At 42.7% G+C, this 23071-nt stretch overlaps 1 protein-coding gene across 3 annotated transcripts in view; it reads right to left on the reverse strand.

Moving 5' to 3' along the window:
• Positions 1–23071, reverse strand: part of DOCK11 (dedicator of cytokinesis 11) — a 199678-nt gene that overhangs the window by 69612 nt on the left and 106995 nt on the right. For all 3 annotated transcript variants that reach the window (XM_069943237.1, XM_069943236.1, XM_069943239.1), the window contains 5 exons: positions 16175–16314; positions 12752–12867; positions 10841–10978; positions 2826–3008; positions 334–447 (listed from right to left, as the gene is read on the reverse strand). In XM_069943237.1, the coding sequence (XP_069799338.1) occupies positions 334–447; positions 2826–3008; positions 10841–10978; positions 12752–12867; positions 16175–16314 (691 nt within the window). The remainder of the gene's footprint in view (positions 1–333; positions 448–2825; positions 3009–10840; positions 10979–12751; positions 12868–16174; positions 16315–23071) is intronic.

Here is a 23071-nt window from a genome sequence, read left to right on the forward strand (position 1 = left end):
TCTAAATACAATGGATATGAGACTGATCAAAACAACAAGTTCTTGGAAATCAGAATTCGTTGTTCTCATATCATTTTTTTTTTTTTTGCCGTTTTAGGGCCGTTTTTTCTACAAACCAAACAAAAATTTTCTAATATAACAGTTAGAAAGAGATTTCATTGACAGTAGGTTGTGCGAAAGCAGCATCCACTAGGCAGCCATCTTCTCCTGTGTCTAAAACAGCTTAGGATTAATCTTAACAAATTTCTTCTATAGTCCAGCCAAGTATTATGTAACACTAGTACTACAAATTACAAAAATAATAACACGTTAAATAATTGAATTGAGAAATACCTTCATTGCTCTGTCACTGTTTGCAAAATTGTTAATAATAGAAAGTGATTCCTGGAACCTGGATCCTCCACTAAGAGCCACATCAACAATCAGCTGGCTTACAGCAATTATGATCTGCAATGAATGATAGCAAAAACATAATATTATCATGCCTTTTTTTCATATAAGAACATACAACCCAGCACTTAGGATCACTGTCATTTGTACATCTTTGTAATAACCAGTGCAGACAAGCCAGGAATCAATTATGTGTATTTCTGTAGCGTAACAGTCCAGTGGTGTGCAGGTGTGTCTAATTTGTCCGTACAGTCGATTATGTGCAATCTCAGGTCTCCTACTGTAATGAAGAGTCAAAGAGGAGTTGTGGCTCAGCATTTGTGGCGCACTCTGGCACACCTCACCACTCCTTCCTCCTCCCTCTCCTTCATAAATAATCAATGCTGCCCGGCCTCCTGGTCACTCATGCTGTCAGTCAATATTTGCTAACAGAGGACTAATCTGTAATCAGATATACTTGAATCTCCTAGCCTGTGTTGAAGCTGTGGTCTAGGGGTAAATCACCTGTCTAGAGACCAGCAACTGTTTTTTTTTCTGGTTCAATTCACCTCATGGAAATGAAATTATAAATAAGGTTTTATACAATGATGAGAAAAAAATAACTATTTCATTTCTATCATAAAAACTGTTGTTGGCCTTTAGGCAAGTTATTTACCCCTAGACCACAGCTCTACCATTCAACTATATCTGATTGCAGAGCAGTCCTCTGTAGGTAGTTTATGACTGAAGTAAACACTAAGAGACACTGGCTGACAGCAAGAGCGAGCAGAAGGCTGGGCAACAGAGAGGCATGAGGTGTGCCAGAGTGTGGCGTAAACATTGAGTCACAACTCCTCTTTGACTCTTCATTACAGTAGGAGACACACGATTGTGCATGCCTACTAGGAGACTGCCAACTACAGCACACTGTCAACATCTCGGGTAAGGCCCAGGTGCTGACAGATTCCTTTAAGTCTGTTTGTAATATGCTATAACCACTTTTACATTTCTACAGTCAAGTATTTACTAGGCAAACTATTTAAGAAAATTAAACTAATTCTTCAAAATAATATTTTGGCCTCACACTGATGTTACCCTGTAATTCTGCAAAAGGAACGTTAATATGTTTCTTTATTATCAGTTGTATCTTAATTTACTTAAATTTTCTTATAGATCTCTCATGGGAATGCCTTTGCCCCTTGTTGACATTGCTAATGTTCGGAAAAACCATCACCAAATGTGTACCTCCTATTTCTGGAATAGGCAAGGACTGACCTCTAAAACTACTTCTTTGTACAAACATTTCTATTAGTAGATCTGGGGTCAGATTGAATTGTAACTGCTGTCTGTGTAGTTCAGTTTCCTTCAGTCTGGGAGGTACATATTATTTTTGGACTAGTGATGCTTTGTATATACTAAACGCTATTAAGACAACAGTCATGGCCCTAAACAATTGTTAAGGCAAATGTGCTATCTTGCTTGTAGAACAAATTTACCCACCGATGGTACACAGCTGGGTGCCACAGATAACAAAGACATATTCATATGCTTTTATAATCGGCATGTTGCTACATGACATCTAATAAAATGTTCAAAAAGACTTAAGGCCCTATTACACAAAGCAAATATTTGGCCGATTATTGGTGTATAAAAAGGCAAGGATCAGCCGACATGCACAATGTCGGCTGATTGTTGTCTTTTAACATGTTGAAAGACTAACGACTATAATAGTAATAATCTGCTGCCGTCGCTCTGCATAACAGGAGCGGCGGCAGCAGACCGCTGCTATCTCCTATGGGCTCCCCAGACAATCTATTTTTAATGTTTTTACAGTTTCAGCATTTGTTCAATTTACTAACACAATCTATGTTTTTGATAAGGATGTCGCTAACGCTAATTTTACTGGGTCATTTCTTTTAATTTCTTAGACTTCTATGGAAGAGGCTCTATCTAAATTTGTCAAAGAAATACATAAATTGGAAGATTTAAAAGATTTTTTTTTTTTTCATGTTTTTTTTTTCCCCAGAACTATTTACTTTTGGTGATTGCTTTTGATTTGATTTGGTGACTTTTGATTTGTTCCAATTGCCATTTCAAAAAAGTAATAAATAAAGCTGACTAAGGTCACTTTAAAACTAAATCCTTTAAAAGCTTTCCTGCCACTATTTTGCAATCAGACCCTGACCAATCCAGAGATTCGGCATGTCACTCGTAGGGTTGCCCATTGAAAACTTTAAGTGTTAAGAACCACAAAAATTTGCAAAGGTTTGGTCTCATTTACCAAAAAGGATATGCTCACCATTATCTTTGAAGGCTAAATAGAGAGATCTAGTTTACTCCATAGCTCTGTATTTCTATAGGGGATTTATGGCCAATAATGAATCTTTTGGTGTGGATCTGATACAATCAATATAACTTAATATGAGATGGACAATGATGGTTGTCAAACCACTTGCCTGTAAATGTGTCCTAAGAAATGTCCGCCTCTTGGTAAACTCAAAATTGTTCCTCATAAGGAGATATAGAACAGCAGAGGCTTCATTCCTGGTGGAGTTGAGTTTGGATGTGCAGCACTTGAGGACCTCATAGCAGAACGCAGCACACATATTGACTCTTCCTTTGAAGAAGGCTGAAGGAAACTTATCGACAGAAAATAAAATTAAGACAGGATGAAGACATGAATGCTTATAGAGTTAGCCTCTGGATGGAACCAATACAGCAGGACTCAATATTTGTTTAAACATTAATAAGTTTGGTTTTCGTGCCACAGTATATTTTTTTTCTCATAATATTTATTTATTTTTATAACATATTCTTCCACTCTAAGTAGGTCCCAACCTGGTGTTGTTTTATGGTGCGTTCACACCTACAGGATCTGCAGCTGATTTTCTGCTGCGGATCCGCAGCAGATCTGCAGCAGATTTCATTTAAATAACTGAACACAGCATCAAATCTGCACCATCAAATCTGCTGCAGATCTGCTGCAGATCCTGTAGGTGTGAACGCACCCTTAAAGAGTACCTGTTGTCATTACAAATAACTGACACATCATCATGCATGTCAAAAGTTATTGATCACAGAGGGTTTTGCTGTTGATACCCACTGCAATGCGAAGATATCGGGGAGAGAGTGTGGCAGCAGTGCACTCGACTCCCTGGCTGCTTGCTAATTCCATCACTTTAGCTTAATAAACTATAATAAACAGGCTGGGGAGTCGGGTGCACTTCTGTATCTTCATATCACAGTGGGTCTCAGCAGTAAGACCCATTGCGATCAATAACGTTTGACATGCCTGATGACATGGCAAAAGTTAGTTATAATGACAGGTTCTCTTTAAGCCTATTTTAGGGCAGACTAACTGTTCAGAAATTTTACATGTGTGGCATGAGGTAGATATATTAATACACTATTTGCACAGTGTACCAATATTAATAAATCTGCCCTGGTATGTAAGTGTTTCATTTTCCACTTTATTTATTTCTATTTTTCCCATAAGGCTATCTTCACACTATGTAAAAACAACGGCTGTATTTCATAACAATGGCCGTTGTTGTGAGAACAACAGTCGTTGTTTCAAAAATAACGGACATTGTTTTCACTTTTCCAGCTTCTTTCATGCAGTAAGGACAGGGGAATAAAATAACACAATGGTCCTAATCTCATTTGAAAGGGAATCTGTAAGCTCAGAGCTGCAGACAAGGGCAAATAGCTGATAGAGGGATAAGTGATACCTGTCTCTTAGTTGATGGCTGTTTGCAAAGTTATAAAATTGTGTTTTCCTTCCAAGCTCAACTGTCCTAAAGGCCATTCTGAGCTGCAGTGCTGATACTTTATTCTTTCCCTGAATTATGTAGAAATCTTAGTGTTGGAAGCCAAACACTTTACATCAATCATGGATGGCAGGGAGAAATGGGGAAGGGAAAAGATGTGCCGTTCAGCATGGAAAGAAAATATGATTTTATAATTTTGCAAAGGAAAAAAATCTTCTAAACTACAGGTATAATTAATCCCCCCCGGTCAGCTATCTGCCCTTGTCTGAAGCTCTGAGTATTATAATGTACAGAACTGACAGATTACTTTTAAATTCCATGGAGACAAGATGTCCCCCCCAGAGCCCCGTACGCTCCACCTGTTGCCTCCTATATTCACGCCTACTTAAGACCGGCCTGCTTATGCATACAGGCAGGGCGTACGGTGCTTTGGAAGAATGCCCGTAGTGCTTATAACAAACAAATTTACATAGGATTATAACAAACAAATTTACATTAGGATTAAATTAAGCAAAAACTGCTGGAATTTAAAGCATCGGAGGAGCAGCGTTGGTAAGGGGCTACCAGAGCTATCAGCACTAACTTAGTTGCCCCTAGCAACCAATCAGATTCCACCTTTCATTTTCCAAAAAGACTGCGAGGAATGAAAAGTGGAATCTGATTGGTTGTTAGGGGCAACTGGGCCAGATTCACTTTGCACTATGTTTGATGAATCTCTCCCTAATTTCTTTAAAAAAAAAAGTGGGAGGAAACAACAGCAACCGAATTTCATGGGATCTTTGGGGCAGTGTTTTTCCTCGCTGACGGGGCTAACACACTGAGGGGATTAATGCAAAGAAAGCTCTTTGTGTTCTGGTTTCAAGAAACATACCATAAAGAAATGAAAAGTAATTATTACAAATAGCCAGGGCCGCTTTAACCAGAGGGCACATGGTGCACGTGCACCGGGCCCACTGGTTAAAGGGGCCCCCCCCGAGCAGGCCGGCCGTTGCTATGTGCGACCAATGCGGTCGCACAGGGCTCCGGCCACCAGCCTGTCAGGGGGGAGCGCCATGGATGGGTAATCTACTTACCCCTCCATGGCGCCCCCTGCAGGGCCCCCCCGTCCGCCGCTGCCCCCGTCCGCTGCTGCTGCGGCGCTTCAGCGCTGCAGCAGCAGCGACACTGACAGAGAGAGAGCCATTGGCTCCCTCCCTGTCAGTCACTCACTCTTGTGGCCGCACTTCCTGCGGTCACAAGAGGCCGCGCTCTCCCTCTAGCGCCCGACGTCACTGGAGCGTCGGCGCGAGGGTGAGGGGAGTGCAGCCTCTTGTGACTGCAGGAAGTGCGGCCACAGGAGGGAAGAGAAGAGGAACGCGTGGACCCAGGTGAGTAAAAGTGTTTGTTTTTTTCAATGTTATATAGCAGGGGGGGCTATATACTATGGGGGGGCACAGGGGGCTATATACTATGGGGGAGCACAGGGGAGCTATATACTATGGGGGGGCACAGGGGGCTATATACTATGGGGGAGAACAGGGGGCTATATACTATGGGGGAGAACGGGGGCTATATACTATTGGGGAGCACAGTGGGGCTATATACTATGGGGGAGAACGGGGGCTATATACTATTGGGGAGCACAGGGGGGCTATATACTATGGGGGAGCACAGGGGAGCTATATACTATGGGGGAGCTATATACTATCAGGGAGCACAGGGGGGCTATATACTATGGGGGAGAACGGGGGCTATATACTATTGGGGAGCACAGGGGGCTATATACTATGGGGGAGAACGGGGGCTATATACTATTGGGGAGCACAGGGGGCTATATACTATGGGGGAGAACGGGGGCTATATACTATTGGGGAGCACAGGGGGCTATATACTATGGGGGAGCACAGGGGAGCTATATACTATGGGGGAGCACAGGGGGCTATACACTATGGGGGAGCACAGGGGAGCTATATACTATTGGGGAGCACAGGGGAGCTATATACTATTGGGAAGCACAGGGGGCTATATACTATTGGGGAGCACAGGGGAGCTATATACTATGGGGGAGCACAGGGGGCTATATACTATGGGGGAGCACAGGGGGCTATATACTATGGGGGAGCACAAGGGGCTATATACTATGGGGGAGCACAGGGGAGCTATATACTATGGGGGAGCACAGGGGGCTATACACTATGGGGGAGAACGGGGGCTATATACTATTGGGGAGCACAGGGGGCTATATACTATGGGGGAGCACAGGGGGCTATATACTATGGGGGAGCACAGGGGAGCTATATACTATGGGGGAGCACAGGGGGCTATACACTATGGGGGAGCACAGGGGAGCTATATACTATTGGGGAGCACAGGGGAGCTATATACTATTGGGAAGCACAGGGGGCTATATACTATTGGGGAGCACAGGGGAGCTATATACTATGGGGGAGCACAGGGGAGCTATATACTTTGGGGGAGCACAGGGGGCTATATACTATGGGGGAGCACAGGGGAGCTATATACTATGGGGGAGCACAGGGGAGCTATATACTATGGGGGAGCACAGGGGGGCTATATACTATGGGGGAGCACAGGGGGGCTATATACTATGGGGGAGCACAGGGGGCTATATACTATGGGGGAGCACAGGGGAGCTATATACTATGGGGGAGCACAGGGGAGCTATATACTATGGGGGAGCACAGGGGGGCTATATACTATTGGGGAGCACACGGGGGCTATATACTATGGGGGAGCACAGGGGGCTATATACTATGGGGGAGCACAGGGGAGCTATATACTATGGGGGAGCACAGGGGAGCTATATACTATGGGGGAGCACAGGGGGCTATACACTATGGGGGAGAATGGGGGCTATATACTATTGGGGAGCACAGGGGGCTATATACTATGGGGGAGCACAGGGGGCTATATACTATGGGGGAGCACAGGGGAGCTATATACTATGGGGGAGCACAGGGGGCTATACACTATGGGGGAGCACAGGGGAGCTATATACTATTGGGGAGCACAGGGGAGCTATATACTATTGGGAAGCACAGGGGGCTATATACTATTGGGGAGCACAGGGGAGCTATATACTATGGGGGAGCACAGGGGAGCTATATACTTTGGGGGAGCACAGGGGGCTATATACTATGGGGGAGCACAGGGGAGCTATATACTATGGGGGAGCACAGGGGAGCTATATACTATGGGGAGCACAGGGGGCTATATACTACTGGGGAGCACAGGGGGCTATATACTATGGGGGAGCACAGGGGGCTATATACTATGGGGGAGCACAGGGGGTTATATACTATTGGGGAGCACAGGTTAGCTATATACTATTGGGGAGCACAGGGGCTATATACTATTGGGGAGCACAGGGGAGCTATATACTATTGGGGAGCACAGGGGTCTATATACTATGGGGGAGAGCACAGGGGGCTATATATTATGGAGAGCACAGGGGGGCTATATACTATTGAGGGGGAGCACAGGGGGGCTATATACTATTGGGGGAGAGCACAGGGGGGCTATATACTATTGTGGGAGAGCACAGGGGGGCTATATACTATTGGGGGAGAGCACAGGGGGCTATATACTATTGTGGGAGAGCACAGGGGGGCTATATACTATTGTGGGAGAGCACAGGGGGGCTATATACTATTGGGGGAGAGCACAGGGGGGCTATATACTATTGTGGGTGAGCACAGGGGGCTATATACTACTGGGGAGAGTGCACAGGGGGGCTATATACTAATGGGGGAGCGCACAGGAGGGCTGTATATAACTGGAGGAGCACATGAGGGTCTATATACTACAGGGACACCTTAAAACTATGGAGGCACAGAGGGGTGTAACTATGTAGGGGTACAGAGGGGTGTAACTACTGTATAGGGGTACAAGGGACCTAACTACTGTATGTGTTGGAGCCTAAAATATTTGTCTGGCAGATTCTGGAGAGAAGATTCACAGCCAGGAGAAGACTTCAAGGTGGCCCAGGCTGGATGGAGAGAAAAAGAAAAGGTGACAGACTCTGATCGGAGAAGACGCCCCCGGTGAGTCACTGGATGTAACTTCACTCTGTTATAGGCTTGTACTGATAGGGGTCATGGTGTGGCGGTATTATGTAATGGTATCAATGGTGATATCTTTCTGTTTTGTTTAGTGCAGTTTTTATGTAATATGTAATCACTGAATGGTGGAAATAGTGTTATAAGGTAACTACTGTATGTATTGGGGCTCTTGATACAGTGTGGGGGCAAATTCAGTACATTATACAATGTGCAGAAAGGTAAGGGGGGGCCCACTCTTGAGGGCTGTGCACTGGGCCCACCAATGTATTAAAACGGCCCTGCAAATAGCATATGTTTTCCCAGATCAAGTAGAAGAATAATTGGCGAAATTATCCTGCAATTTGCATTTCTGAACAAATCCAGATGTCTGAAAATACTAAATTAGTTTGTGGTTATGGAAGATTGCTTACAGGCCTTACTATGTGGTGGGACTTGGCTAACTCAAAGCAAACATAACCCCAACAATAGCGTTCTCAACTGAAACAATTGAAGGAATTTTAAAACATCTTCAACAACACTGCTACTATAGGAAAACAAGGAAGGAAGAATAGGACGAAGGCAGATATTAAAGCGTTACCCCAGCGGAAAAAAAAAAATCTTTCAAATCAAGCGGTGTCAGAAAGTGCCAGAGATTTGTAATTTACTTCCATAAAAAAATCTCAAGTCTTCCAGTACTTCTAGACTGCTGTATGTCCTGCAAGAAGTGGTGTATTTTTCCGATCTGACACAGTGCTCTCTGCTGCCACCTCTGTCAGTGACAGGAACTGTCCAAAACAGTAGCAAATCCCCATAAAAATATCTTGCTCTCCAGACTGGAAAGAATATAACGCTTCCTGTAGGACATACAGCAGCTGATAAGTACTGGAAGTTGTGAGATTTTTTTTTTTTTTTCATAGGAAACAACAGTTGTTTAGAATTATTATTATTATTTTTTTTTTTGCTGAAGTACCCCTTTAATGCACCAGGATAGAAAACTCAATTAATACATCTTGAAAATGTCCAACCAAACAAAAAGTTTATGTCAGGACCGAGGATCTAGATGAAATGGCATTTTCATATAGAAAAACCAAATAAAAACATGCACTAACACCTTGATGGTTAAAGAACAGCACTCATGGATGACGGGATGAAAGTGATATTTACCAATCTACACTGGAATTGGTGATGATGCTGTAACTTTTCCCCAGTGATGGTCTAATGAAACAGTATAAAGGCCATGTCCATACGCTGTAAGAGACCCGCCTTTCCGTGACCCGGCCGTGTCATGGAACAGCCGCTCTCAGTAAAGATCATCCCAGACGGTACTGCAGTACCGGTCAGATGATCTTTAGCGCCGCTGAGTTCTAATGCGGGCGCATCCATGTGCACCCGCATCAGAACCCCTCACTGCGCACAAAGGAGCGAGCGGCCAAGCCGCTCGCTCCATTGTGTGCACTGACAGGTTTTCTGCGGCTGCTATTCACTAAATAGCGGCCACAGAAAACTGACAAGTCAGCTTTCTATGATGCTGCTAAGGATCCCGGGCAAAGTGTATACAATGTGTATACACTACGTCCGATATTCCCTCAGCCTGCGGCACTACGTAAGTACCGCAGGAATTTCTGCGTAACTTACGTAGTGTGAACATAGCCTAAAGGCTATGCCTTAAGAAATAGTCACATTTCTCCATAATTTATGATATAAGAGGCATGACAGATAAAGAGCCAAGAGTGATGGTGATCATTGCCAGACATTAGCGAACCTCGAGCATGCTCAAAATCAGGAATTATGGCTGCATTATTCCAAAAATAGTATTATTTTGTCCTAATTTCGGGTGTGGTTTTGCAATTCGGTTGCATTAAATTGAATTGGGGAGTGTTGTAATACTACACACAACCTGAGGACAGGTGTGGCACAGAAGAAAGCAACTCTTTTTTTAATACTAGATAACCTTTTAATCCTAGAAAAAAAATGTCTTCAGCAAAGACATATAAACTCCATGACATTGCCAGCAAAAGGACTATATCTCAATCCTACTGAAAATTTATGGTCATAATAAAATTTAAAAAATTGATCTATGGCAAGGCTCCACCGTGTCATAAACCGGGGAAGTAGAATATTGATTATCATTAGTGAAGTCCGGACCTGAGAGAATTCAAGGGTCAAAAATGCCTGATGAAGGGCAACAGAGAATATGCCTGATGAAGGGCAACAGAGAATATGCCTGATGAAGGGCAACAGAGAATATGCCTGATGAAGGGCAACAGAGAATATGCCTGATGAAGGGCAACAGAGAATGCTGGATGAAGGGCAACAGAGAATATGCCTGATGAAGGGCAACAGAGAATATGCCTGATGAAGGGCAACAGAGAATGCCAGATGAAGGGCAACAGAGAATACTGGATGAAGGGTAACAGAGAATGCTGGATGAAGGGTAACAGAGAATGCTGGATGAAGGTTAACAGAGAATGCTGGATGAAGGGCAACAGAGAATACTGGATGAAGAGTAACAGAGAATGCTGGATAAAGGGTAACAGAGTACTAACTGACAAAACATCAATTTACATGTTGTCCTTTTCTCTTTTTTTACCATTTAGTGCTATATAGTTTATATAACACATGACAGTAATAACAGTGCAATATGTTAGAAACACAACCTACCTTGCTAATAAAGGCCCTGAGCGATGCAAAGACATGTTTCAAACAGATCTCTGATTGGCCGTTTTTTAGAAATGCCAAGTAGATATCAAAGACTTTCTTCATCAGGGGGTTCTGACAATCGGTGTTAAGCAGCTGAGTCTAGATGGTGTAAAGAAAGCGTGGTCGTAAGCAAATGTTTGACATCACACAGTATATAGCTAGAGCTGCAAGTACAGTGTTGATACCTAACGTGGCCAATTTAATCAAACGAGAACCGATCAGTGAGATTGGTGTTCGTCGGCAGAGCCTTTACAAAGTTCAATCAGTCAAACAGACTGGCTTCACAAAAAATAGTTGAATCATTCGGGCAGCACATTAATTTCATCATAGTCTGCCATACATTTCCATAGGAAGATGTGGGGCTGACTAGCGGTGATTGTAAAGGAGAAGTTCGTCGAAAACAAGAATTTGCAAGCAGGCAGGGGTGGAAGGGAACATAAAAAATAAGCACTGCTTACCTTTCCCCATGCCTCCGAAGCGTTGTGTCACAGGCTCCAGTATCCCCGCCAGAACTCCTTTTCCCCCCAGGTCTAATGTTGTCATGGCGGGGGGGGGGGGGCAAATATTAGCAATAAGCATTTTTGGTAGCCAATACTCTGCTACATGTAAAGGAACATGTATTCCTTTAATATAACAGTCAAATTTCAGAAAACAGCAATGTCTTTGTTAGAATCATAGTGGATCTCATTGCTGACACACGTTGGGATCTGGAGATATAGCTGGGGAAAGAGCTGAGCAGTTGGGCAATTCACTTTCTGGCTGAATTTCCATAACAACTCATTTACTAGTGGTTGACAGGGGAGTTATTCACGCTGCTGCCGCACTCTGTCCCCAGATAAGTCTTGGTTCACATCACGATTTTGCAATCCGTCTCACTGTGTCTGTTTTGCAAAATGTACAGAAAAATGTGGTGAGCCATGTTTTTGTGTACGTTTTAAAATGTAAAAAAAAAAAAAAAAAACGGATCCGTTTTGATCCTTTTTTTTTTTTTAAATGTAAGTCAGTCAATGGAAAACGGATCAAAACGGATGGCATACAACAGCATCTGTTTTTACCATCCGTTTTTGCATCCGTTTTGTTTTTCATAGAGTGGATACATTAAACGGATTGCAAAATTGTGAGGTAAACCTAGCCTAAATCTCTTGATCACAGTAGGTCTCAGCAGAGACTTTTGTCACATAATGATTAATTACATGTGAGGTATTAGATTAACTACTATTCTTCCTTTTCTCGACCGCTAAACGTAGGAGGAAAATTTACAGAAATCATGACAATTATTCCACATATTTTTATCAGTATTCTTGAATGTAAGTTAAGAAGATGACACTCACCAAAGTCAGAAAATTTCATTGTTCTCCTAGGTATATATCAATGGTCTAATGTGCTGTCTCCAACCTGTGGCCCTCTGGTTGCTGAGAAAATACAACTCTGGGTAGGCCTAGACCACCACAGGCCGTGAAAGAATTTTACAAATAGTAGTTTGTCAATACCTGAAAAGTCACAGGTTGCAGACCACTGGTCTAGGGCTAGATTCACACCCTTTCTGTGGTGTAAGCCTTCCACAGGTCTTGGTAAAGACTTAGGCTATGTTCACACACAGTAAACTAAACCTATAACATAGGAGGGGAAATACAGTTGTTTTCCTTTCTAATAGTAAGCTATATTAAAGTAGGAAAATGTCTACCTGTGCACAAACTTTTACTATGTTTGAACACACCCTTACTGTACATTTTCACCACTGTACTATGAGTACAATTGTGCCATTGTACAGGGTAACAAATGGAACTGCTTATATCTTCTTAAATAATTTTTTTCTCAAGAGCTTTATGTGTATACAAATGACACGTGTGAGCCGTAAAGGCAAAGGCTTACCCTGAAGGTTTGCGTGAAGAATGAGATGGTATCCAGTACAGTTAGGGACACTTCAGTAGTACAATTGCCCTCCAGTAATGCTTGATGTAAAATATCGGCTTCAGTGAAGCCTGAACCTGTAGGCAAAATACATGGTGTACAGCAATTACATAGGGGACAACAATCATTCATAAATGGAAGGAAATAAGCACTATGGGGGAGATTTATCAAACATGGTGTAAAGTGAAACTGGCTCAGTTGCCCCTAGCAACCCATCAGATTCCACCTTTCATTTTTCAAAGAATCTGTGAGGAATGAAAAATGGAATCTGATTGGTTGCTAGGGGCAACTGAGCCAGTTTCACTTTACAGCATGTTTGCTAAATCTCCCCCATGGTATTTATCTCATGGTCCTGGATAGGTGTAACCTTTCTTCTCAAATACAGGGACAAAGAAGAATACTAAATATCAGAGTGTGGTTTGGTTTCCTTTGAAGGAACTAAACTACTAGGTCCCAGTATACATTAGACATATATCGGTTAGACGTCTTTTGGGAGATCAGGAAAAATAGCTGTCAGCCAGATAAGCATTTGGCTACTGTAAACTAGTAAATCTGTATGAACCTCTAATTTACATTTGGCTACAAGGGAATAATATAATAACCCTTTTAAGGGTGCGTTCACACCTACAGGATCTGCAGCAGATTTGATGCTGTGTTCAGTTATTTAAATGAAATCTGCTGCAGAAAATCAGCTGCAGATCCTGTAGGTGTGAACGCACCATAAAGGGGAACAATCAGCAGGTTAGAAAAATCTAACCTGCTGATATGTCCCTACGGCACAGGAGATGCCAAGGAGGAAGGTATGTCTTTTACCTTCCTCCTTGGTGACATACTGGTGCAGTTAGTCTGATAAGACTATTAGGAGCACTGGCGTATACGTAAGAAGCACTGCTTGCCCCCATAGTGCCGATCTAGCCCGTCCCCGGACAGCCCGTTCCATTTATGACTAAAAAGGGGTGGGTTGGTCGGGGGGGGTGGATCGGCATCATGGAGTGCTTCTAACGAGTGCCCCAGTGCTCCTAACGTTTTCTCTGAACCGTGGAGCACGCGTCTAACTGCACCAGAATGGCACAGAGGAGGAAGATAAGCAGCATACCTTCCTTCTCTGTGTCTCCTGTGCAATAGGGACATATCAGCTGGTTAAATTTGTCTAACCTGCTGATATTTCCCCTCTAAAATATCCTACACCACCAGGAACATGTCTGCTTTTCATACTACTGTACATCACCGGGGAAAAAGAATTTTACTTTTTAAAATCTCCCAAATCCCCCTCCCCTACTTTTCCCTTACAGCACAAATAAAAGTACCCATTTCACCTATTCTGAATAAGTAGTGTTTAACCCTTTTCTCTACTCTAAATTATCAAGGAGTAAGTACTACCCCAATTCATTATGTAATTTGACGCTACCCTAAACCACAAGGTCAAGAGTCACTATCCCAATCCTAAGACGACTCTAGACCACAAGGTAAAGAGGCACAACCCTAGACTACCATGTAAGGAGACACTACCCTAGACTACCATGTAAGGAGACCCTACCCTAGACTACCAGGTTAGGAGACACTACCCTAGACTACCAGGTAAGGAGATACTACCCTAGACTACTGTGTATGAAGACATTACCCTAGACTACCAGGTAAGGGGACACTACCCTAGACTACCAGGTAAGGAGACACTACCCTAGACTACCAGGTAAGGAGACACTACCCTAGACTACCAGGTAAGGAGACCCTACCCTAGACTACCAGGTTAGGAGACACTACCCTAGACTACCAGGTAAGGAGACCCTACCCTAGACTACCAGGTTAGGAGACACTACCCTAGACTACCAGGTAAGGAGATACTACCCTAGACTACTGTGTATGAAGACATTACCCTAGACTACCAGGTAAGGGGACACTACCCTAGACTACCAGGTAAGGAGACACTACCCTAGACTACCAGGTAAGGAGACACTAGCCTAGACTACCAGGTATGGAGACCCTACCCTAGACTACCAGGTTAGGAGACACTACCCTAGAATACCAGGTAAGGAGATACTACCCTAGACTACTGTGTATGGAGACATTACCCTAGACTACCAGGTAAGGGGACACTACCCTAGACTACCAGGTAAGGAGACACTACCCTAGACTACCAGGTAAGGAGACACTACCCTCGACTACCAGGTAAGGAGACACTACCCTAGATTACAAGGTAAGGAGACACTACCCTAGACTACCAGGTAAGGAGATACTACCCTAGACTACTGTGTATGGAGACATTACCCTAGACTACCAGGTTAAGAGACACTACCCTAGACTACGAGGTAAGGAGACACTAGCCTAGACTACCAGGTAAGGAGACCCTACCCTAGACTACCAGGTTAGGAGACACTACCCTAGAATACCAGGTAAGGAGATACTACCCTAGACTACTGTGTATGGAGACATTACCCTAGACTACCAGGTAAGGGGACACTACCCTAGACTACCAGGTAAGGAGACACTACCCTCGACTACCAGGTAAGGAGACACTACCCTAGATTACAAGGTAAGGAGACACTACCCTAGACTACCAGGTAAGGAGATACTACCCTAGACTACTGTGTATGGAGACATTACCCTAGACTACCAGGTTAAGAGACACTACCCTAGACTACGAGGTAAGGAGACACTAGCCTAGACTACCAGGTAAGGAGACCCTACCCTAGACTACCAGGTTAGGAGACACTACCCTAGAATACCAGGTAAGGAGATACTACCCTAGACTACTGTGTATGGAGACATTACCCTAGACTACCAGGTAAGGGGACACTACCCTAGACTACCAGGTAAGGAGACACTACCCTCGACTACCAGGTAAGGAGACACTACCCTAGATTACAAGGTAAGGAGACACTACTCTAGACTACCAGGTAAGGAGATACTACCCTAGACTACTGGGTATGGAGACATTACCCTAGACTACCAGGTAAGGGGATACTACCCTAGACTAACAGGTAAGGGGACACTACCCTAGACTACCAGGTAAGGGGACACTACCCTAGACTACCAGGTAAGGGGACACTACCCTAGACTACCAGGTAAGGAGGCACTATTCTACATGAGCAGAGCTATTGATGTGAATGAACTAAAATTGCAGGGTTTATCAGAAGATTATCTTAGATTACCTGGACCCCAATAAAAAATATGTAACTGAGCCTTCCAACTTTGACATATGATATTTGCAGCCTCTGCCCCAATAACTGCTATGGCCCAAGGCTTCTGGTTACACTGGCATGGATGCTCAGGCTTGTCATGTTGTAAGATACCCTTTAAATTTCTACATCAATGCTGAGAATAAACATCATAACTAGTGCCATCGTTACTGGTAGAATGCTGATATAAAGTCTAGTAAAGACTTACTATGATTAAGAGTGAAGGAGCTTTCTAAACTGCTGAGGTGTTGCAGACGTGTGGCTCCAGTCCTACTCCGCAGGGCCGGCATGGTCTGAGATTTTCTGTCTCCTGCCACAAAGTGCTTAGATATCCAAGGGTCCTGAACTCTAAGAAGACAATGATTGTACAGATTATTCCCTATTATGGCAGCACAGACTAAAAGATCATATCACGTTTATTAAAATGAACATTTGTCCTCGTACAGCAACACAAAATCTAGCAAATTCAGGGGAAAATCTGTGAGAAACTTGGCATAAAACCCAGACATCATAAAAACCTAAAGCAAAAATACACAAAAAGGATGATGTGTGTATAATACAGTCCATGGAGAAACATAGTGATACATATTGCTTCATATGAACAATTAAAGTCTGGATTAACTGTCAACTACACAGCATAACATACACAGTTTTACACAAAGGTGACCTAAGTAGACAAATTCTCCCAACATGAGTCAGGTGTTTAAGATGGCAATGAGGTGGTGTAAAACACATATTCAAAGTGTCTCAGGGTGGATATGACATTTCCTTCACAGGAATACACAAATCTGAACAAGGGAACAGTCATCGGTCTTAAAAACGCATTGTAGAATAAATACACCCACTAGCAATGATTTCCTTCTCCACAGTCCTTTCCTTGCTGTTCAAGAAGTGTTTATAAGCTTTACTTTTTATGCCCTGTGACCAGTTGCTATCCTATGATACAGCGTTTTTCTCTCCCCATTAAATCTTTTTCATTTGTTCCACTAAAGTCTATGGCGAGAACAAGTCAGATGTTTTTCGGACGGGGAGTGGAGCGCACAGAAGCAAAAACAAGGAACAAGAACCGAAGAGTAGGCGGCTTGGTGCAAAGTCCACATTAAAAGAAGCTGGATGGGAGCAGAACTATTACAAATCAAAAAGATGGCCAGTGTAGCCTTCAGATACACAAAAGCTAGGTATATTAACATCTAAGCATGTCAATGAGATGATTGGGGGGCCGCACCTTTTCTTATGCATCAGCATCCGTGAGAAAAGGGATGGTTCCTTGAAATATTGCACTGCCATGCCTAAACAATATGGGTCTTATTTACTAACAATGCATCAATTATAAGCCGTTATGCTGTGGTTTGTGTCTGTTTTTTTTTGCGTGGCACACGCCCTTTGTAAATCTGGAAGGTTTTTCACAGGACTAAACTAAAACCCGATTATCCCACCACACTAGATGTGGCTGGCTATTAGAATAGAAAACCTGTAAAAAATGATGGTTTGCTTAAAAAAATCTGTCAGTTGTGGTGGGTTTTAAAGGACACACCCAAAAAATAACGGGTTTGCATTTTTTTTGTTTTGTTTTGTTTTTTTGTTTCCAATTAATTGTGTTCAATCTCCAAGTCTTTCCTTTTGGAGAAATTGTTTGGCTTGGCATACATCCCCAGGCAATGTTCTAAAAGAGATGGAGTGAAACACTGGCTTGAAAGGACACCTCTTTCCCTAGGAGGTTCTTCCCAGAACTCCCAGTGGAGCAGGAATGGCCTTTATGTCTCCACACGTCCTTATGACAGACTCTCCTTAAGAAGACTTAGTATCCCTTTGACCCATGGGATTATATAAAGAGACAGAAGTATATAAACATGCTAAATTCTCATGAGATCTATGGTTGCTTCTCCAAGATGTTCGTAACAACCTCTCTGCTGAGTTCCTTTAAAAACTAATAGAGTAATAGAAGGCAACAATCAGCCGACATAAACGTTGTCGGTTAATAGTTGCAGTCATTTATCTTTCAACATGTTGAAAGACAAAGGACAAATATAGCAATGATCCGCTGCCATTGTTCCGCAGAACAGGAGCGGCGGCAGCAGACCGCTGCTATCTGCTATCGGCTGCCCGGACGATCTAGCGATTTCCCGGGTAGCCCTCTGGAGTGGTGAGGAGTGGTTAAATGTGGCACAAACGTTGAGCCACACAACTCTTTAACTCTTTATTATTATGCATAATGTCCAAAATAACAGATTATACCAGCTCAATGTGTGTCTGTAGGATTAGCAGGGTGGGTCCCAGAAAGTGCAGAGCAGGTGGAGAAATAGTTCAGGCCTTTCACTGGGATAGTGAATACAAAAGAGTGAAGTCCACAGCTCCATGCAGTGAAAAAATCGTAGAAAACTTTATTCCATAAGCTTTAAAAATCCATACAGTGATTAAAATAGCGCCGACGCATTTCGGAACAACATTTCCTTAGGGCCCTAATCGGGCCAAATGGGGTCCTATCCCCATTTGGCCCGATTCGGCCGATTATCGTTCGGTGAAATAGAGAGAACGATCAGCCGATGATCGTGTCATCGGCTGATCGTTCATTTAGGGCCAGACCTAAAATCATCGTTCCCCCACCGCGCATCGCTACGGTTGAATAGCGGTGCGCGGCGGGCGACCGACGATTTGAGAAGAAGCAGCATCATACATTACCTGGCTGCAGGGCTTCTTCTCCGCGCTGTCTTCATCCCTGGGTCCCACACGCTCTATCTTCTGAATGGCCGGTCAGCTGATGGAGCGCTCAGCCAATCACAGACCGGGACCGCTGCGGCCTGTGATTGGCTGAGTGTGGCCTGTCAGCTGACCGGCCATTCAGAAGATAGAGCGCGGGGGACCCGGGGAGGAGACGGAGCGGAGGACAAGCCCTGCAGCCAGGTAATGTATTGCTGCAAGGGCTGCAAGGACATCGGTAACAATGTCCTTGCAGCCCTCGCTAAACGATTATCGGGCCGTGGAATAGGCCCAGTAAACGAGCGTTGATTGGGCCCTCCTCGGCCCGTGAAATAGGACCCTTCATCATGGCAGTTACAACATGCTATTTCACAGACTTAAATACAAGAGTAAATGAACACCAAAAAACAGAACACGCCCACATCTGGGCGGTACAATGCAGTCACATGTCCAGGGTAGATCATGTGGGCTATATGAGATGTGTTATCCAACATAAATCAAAATGCATAGTTACAAGCATGGACAGAACAAATTCAAAGGGAATAGGCATGGCATGGCAGGGGGAAAAAAAACAAAGAAGAAAATAATAAATAAATAAAAAATAGAACATTTTATGTTTTTATTTTTTCCAATTTTTTTTATTTTTTTATATTAAAAATTTTTTTATTTTTTTTTTCCTTTTGGTTTTTTTCCCCCTGCCATGCCATGCCTATTCCTTTTGAATTTGTTCTGTCCATGCTTGTATTCAACTATGCATTGTGATTTATGTTGGATAACTCATCTCATATAGCCCACATGATCTACCCTTGACATAAGACTGCATTGTACCGCCCAGATGTGGGCGTGTTCTATATTAAAGGGGTAGTTCACCCAAATTTTTTTTCTTTCAAATCAACTGCTGCCATGAAGTGCCAGAGATTTGTAATTTACTTCTATTAAAAAATCTCAAGCCTTCCAGTACTTATCAGCTGCTGTATGCCCAACAGGAAGTTGTATTATTTCTAGTCTGGAGAGCAGGAGAGGTTTTCTATGGGGATTTGCTACTGCTCTGGACAGTTCCTGACATGGACAAAGGAGGCAACAGAGAGCACTTTGTCAGACAGGAAAGAAAACACCACTTCCTGCTGGACACACAGCAGCTGATAAGTACTGGAAGACTTAAGATTTTTTAATAGAAGTGAATTACAAATCTCTGGCACTTCATGGCACCAGTTGATTTGAAAGAAAAAATTTTTGGGTGGACTACCCCTTTAAGTCTGTGCAATAGCATGTTGTAACTGCCATGATTAAGGAATTGTTATTCGGAAATGCGTCGGCGCTATTTTAATCACTGTATGGATTTTAAAGCTTATGGAATAAAGTTTTCTACGATTTTTTCACTGCATGGAGCTGTGGACTTCACTCTTTTGTATTTATTATTATGCATAAATCAATGCACGGACAAAATACCAAACTAAACCATGCTCACTTTGGATGCAAACCAGAAAACATTCTCTAAACTGAAGCATCTGGCACTGTATCACAGGCAGGTTCAGTCTTGTACATTATGGTTACATATACAAACCTTGCACAATCATTATGGTTTCTAAAATAAGATTAATGTCAAATGTGGTCTACCACACGTTAACCTAAAGTTTATACCATCCTTATTCCGTAACCTTTAAAGTGAACGTATCACCACTCCTGGCATGTTTATTTTAGTAACTATATGCAATACCCATGAAATAACCATTCTGGGTCACCTATTCCTATAGCTGGATGTTCCATTCCTCTGGATGTCACATTACTTCTTACTAGAAGTGTATGATTCAGTAACCAACTGGGTGTTACCAATAAAAGGAATATCCCTATAGTGTCTGACAATATCCAATCAGAGCTGACACTGGTAGGCTGTGTAGTGACACACCTCAAACTGGTAACACCCAGCTGGTTACTGAATACTGTTAACCTCAAAATGACAGATGTCATTTTAAATGGAGAGGAAAAACATTGTGTGAACATAGCCATAAAGTGCCCACATACAGTGCTGTTTGTCTATTACAGTGCCCCCTACATTCACTACTCTGTCAAGGCAGATCCCCACAGATATAGGGGGAGATTTATCAAACATGGTGTAAAGTGAAACTGGCTCAGTTGCCCCTGGCAACCAATCACATTCCACCTTTCATTCCTCACAGACTCTTTGGAAAATGAAAGGTGGAATCTGATTGGTTGCTAGGGGCAACTGAGCCAGTTTCACTTTACTCCATGTTTGATAAATATCCCCCATATTGTCTAAATCCAATAAGAAGGACAAAAATCTGTAGACTCAGTAACACAAAAAAGTAACACACACAATGAAGCAAACCATGTGCGTGTTCTAGTAGTGGTTTTGAAGCACTGCCAGAAACCAACACCTGTAAAAAAGTATGGATATGAGAATGTAACTACTCTCTTTGGTCATTAGTAGAAACTATATCAGATGTCCCAAGAAACAAAATACAACATGCCGCAATACGACCTTTAGTGATAATGTAATGTGATAATGATTAGTGTTATTATACAACCACTCTGCATCCCAAGCTACTGTTCAGAAACGTGAAGATCTGAGGCACAGACAGGAAGGCGTAAATACCTGACCATCAAATCTCAGCTAACCACAGTGTATGAGCCCGGGAGATATAGGCTACAGTCTAATAGATGTTGTTTATTTAAGGTACATCATAATTCTAAGAAATGAGCTGTGTTATTTTATGAAATAACCAGAAATGTTTATCGCACAATGTATAAGTCTTCCAAGTATTGACAAGACTTGTGAATACTGAACTTTGCTTTACTGAAGAACATTGAAACATAGGGGGAGATTTATCAAACTGGTGTAAAGTAGAACTGGCCCAGATTCCGATCAGATTCCACCTTTCATTTTCCAAAGAATCTTTGAGATAACATAAGTGAAATTTGATTGGTTGCTGGGGGCAACTAAGACAATTCTACTTTACACCAGTTTTATAAATCTCCTCTATGGAATCCAAACAGTTGATTAAAAAAAAAAAATCTGAATTTTTAACATGTCAGGCTCTGAACACTGGGACCCCGACCAATCAGGCGAGCAAACGGAATAGAACAAAAATGTCCTTAAAATGAATTCTGTCCACCAGGCGTGCATGGCCAGTGCTCCATTCATTCTCTATACACATGACCAAGTGGTTAATGTGTACAGGTGAATAATAGAAATCTTCAGTCTGTATGTATAATTGTGACTAAAACATAGCACACATGAATAAACGTAGATGTAAATACGGATACAATATGAGCTAATAGTCATGTAATGTAATGGTTTTCAGAGGGATGCAGCACTCTTGAAATTGCTAAGATATTGGGGCGCCATCAAAGGATCATCAAGTAGCCAGTAAAGGCCATAATGATGAAATAAGGTCCAAATACCCAAACCCCATTGAGAACATGTGGGTCCTTCATAATGGGAGATTTGAATGATGTATAGTTCTACAGCTTTTTAAAATTAGTTTTATTACATTTAGATTAGTAATAGTTAAAGTGTCATTGTCATCATAGAAAACTTTTGACATGTCATAAAGACATGTCAAAAGTTTTGTTCGATCTGGGTTTAAGTGTGCAGACCCGTACCAATTGTCAAACCGAGAAGGGAGGGGACCGTACTGCATCTCGTCTGCTCCCTGCTCTGTGTCAGCATAATCAGTCGGGCTGCATAGATTTACATTATGAGCCCGACCGAATTGACACAGACCCGGGAGAGGACTGTGCTTAGCGTGGTCTTCTCCCAGCTCGTTCTCCCGTTCGGTCCGGTTTTGAACACTCAGATCCGGATCGATCAAAACTTTCGACATGTCTCTATGACAGTGTCGTAAAAAAAAGAATTACCAGTTTGTCCGCATTTATTCGTGTAGAAAACACCTACAAAAACCTCAGCATGTCAGCACTTAATAACATTCTCCTTCTAAGAAGCAATAGGTGAATGCAAGAAAAATGTTAATATGGGGTTACTAGAACGGAATGCTATGATTGTTATCTTCCCACACAAGGTCAGATGATATGTATGACCAGTCACATAGGAATGTTTTACAGTAGGCGCTGACATGCGACCGACTCCTGTAATGATCACAGTTTCACACAGTTCAGTCTCTATCCTTTTATGAATAAAACTTTCAACATTCCAGCAGACAACAAAGAATGGCTGAATGATTGACGACCGTATTCACCACTGACCAGGAAACACTCAAAGATTTAAGAATGACGTGCCATACCATTACTAGTTAAAATGAAATGATATACAACTAGGCTAGGTTTACATTACCTTCAGGAGCTACGTTTTCCCATAAGTCTTAGTAGAGCGAAAGAAAAATTATTACCTAATAGTATCGTGGTCTAAATTTACTCTAGGAAAGTGGAC

Source organism: Dendropsophus ebraccatus, chromosome 10, assembly GCF_027789765.1.
Source record: "Dendropsophus ebraccatus isolate aDenEbr1 chromosome 10, aDenEbr1.pat, whole genome shotgun sequence".
Classification (NCBI taxonomy): Eukaryota; Metazoa; Chordata; class Amphibia; order Anura; family Hylidae; genus Dendropsophus; species Dendropsophus ebraccatus.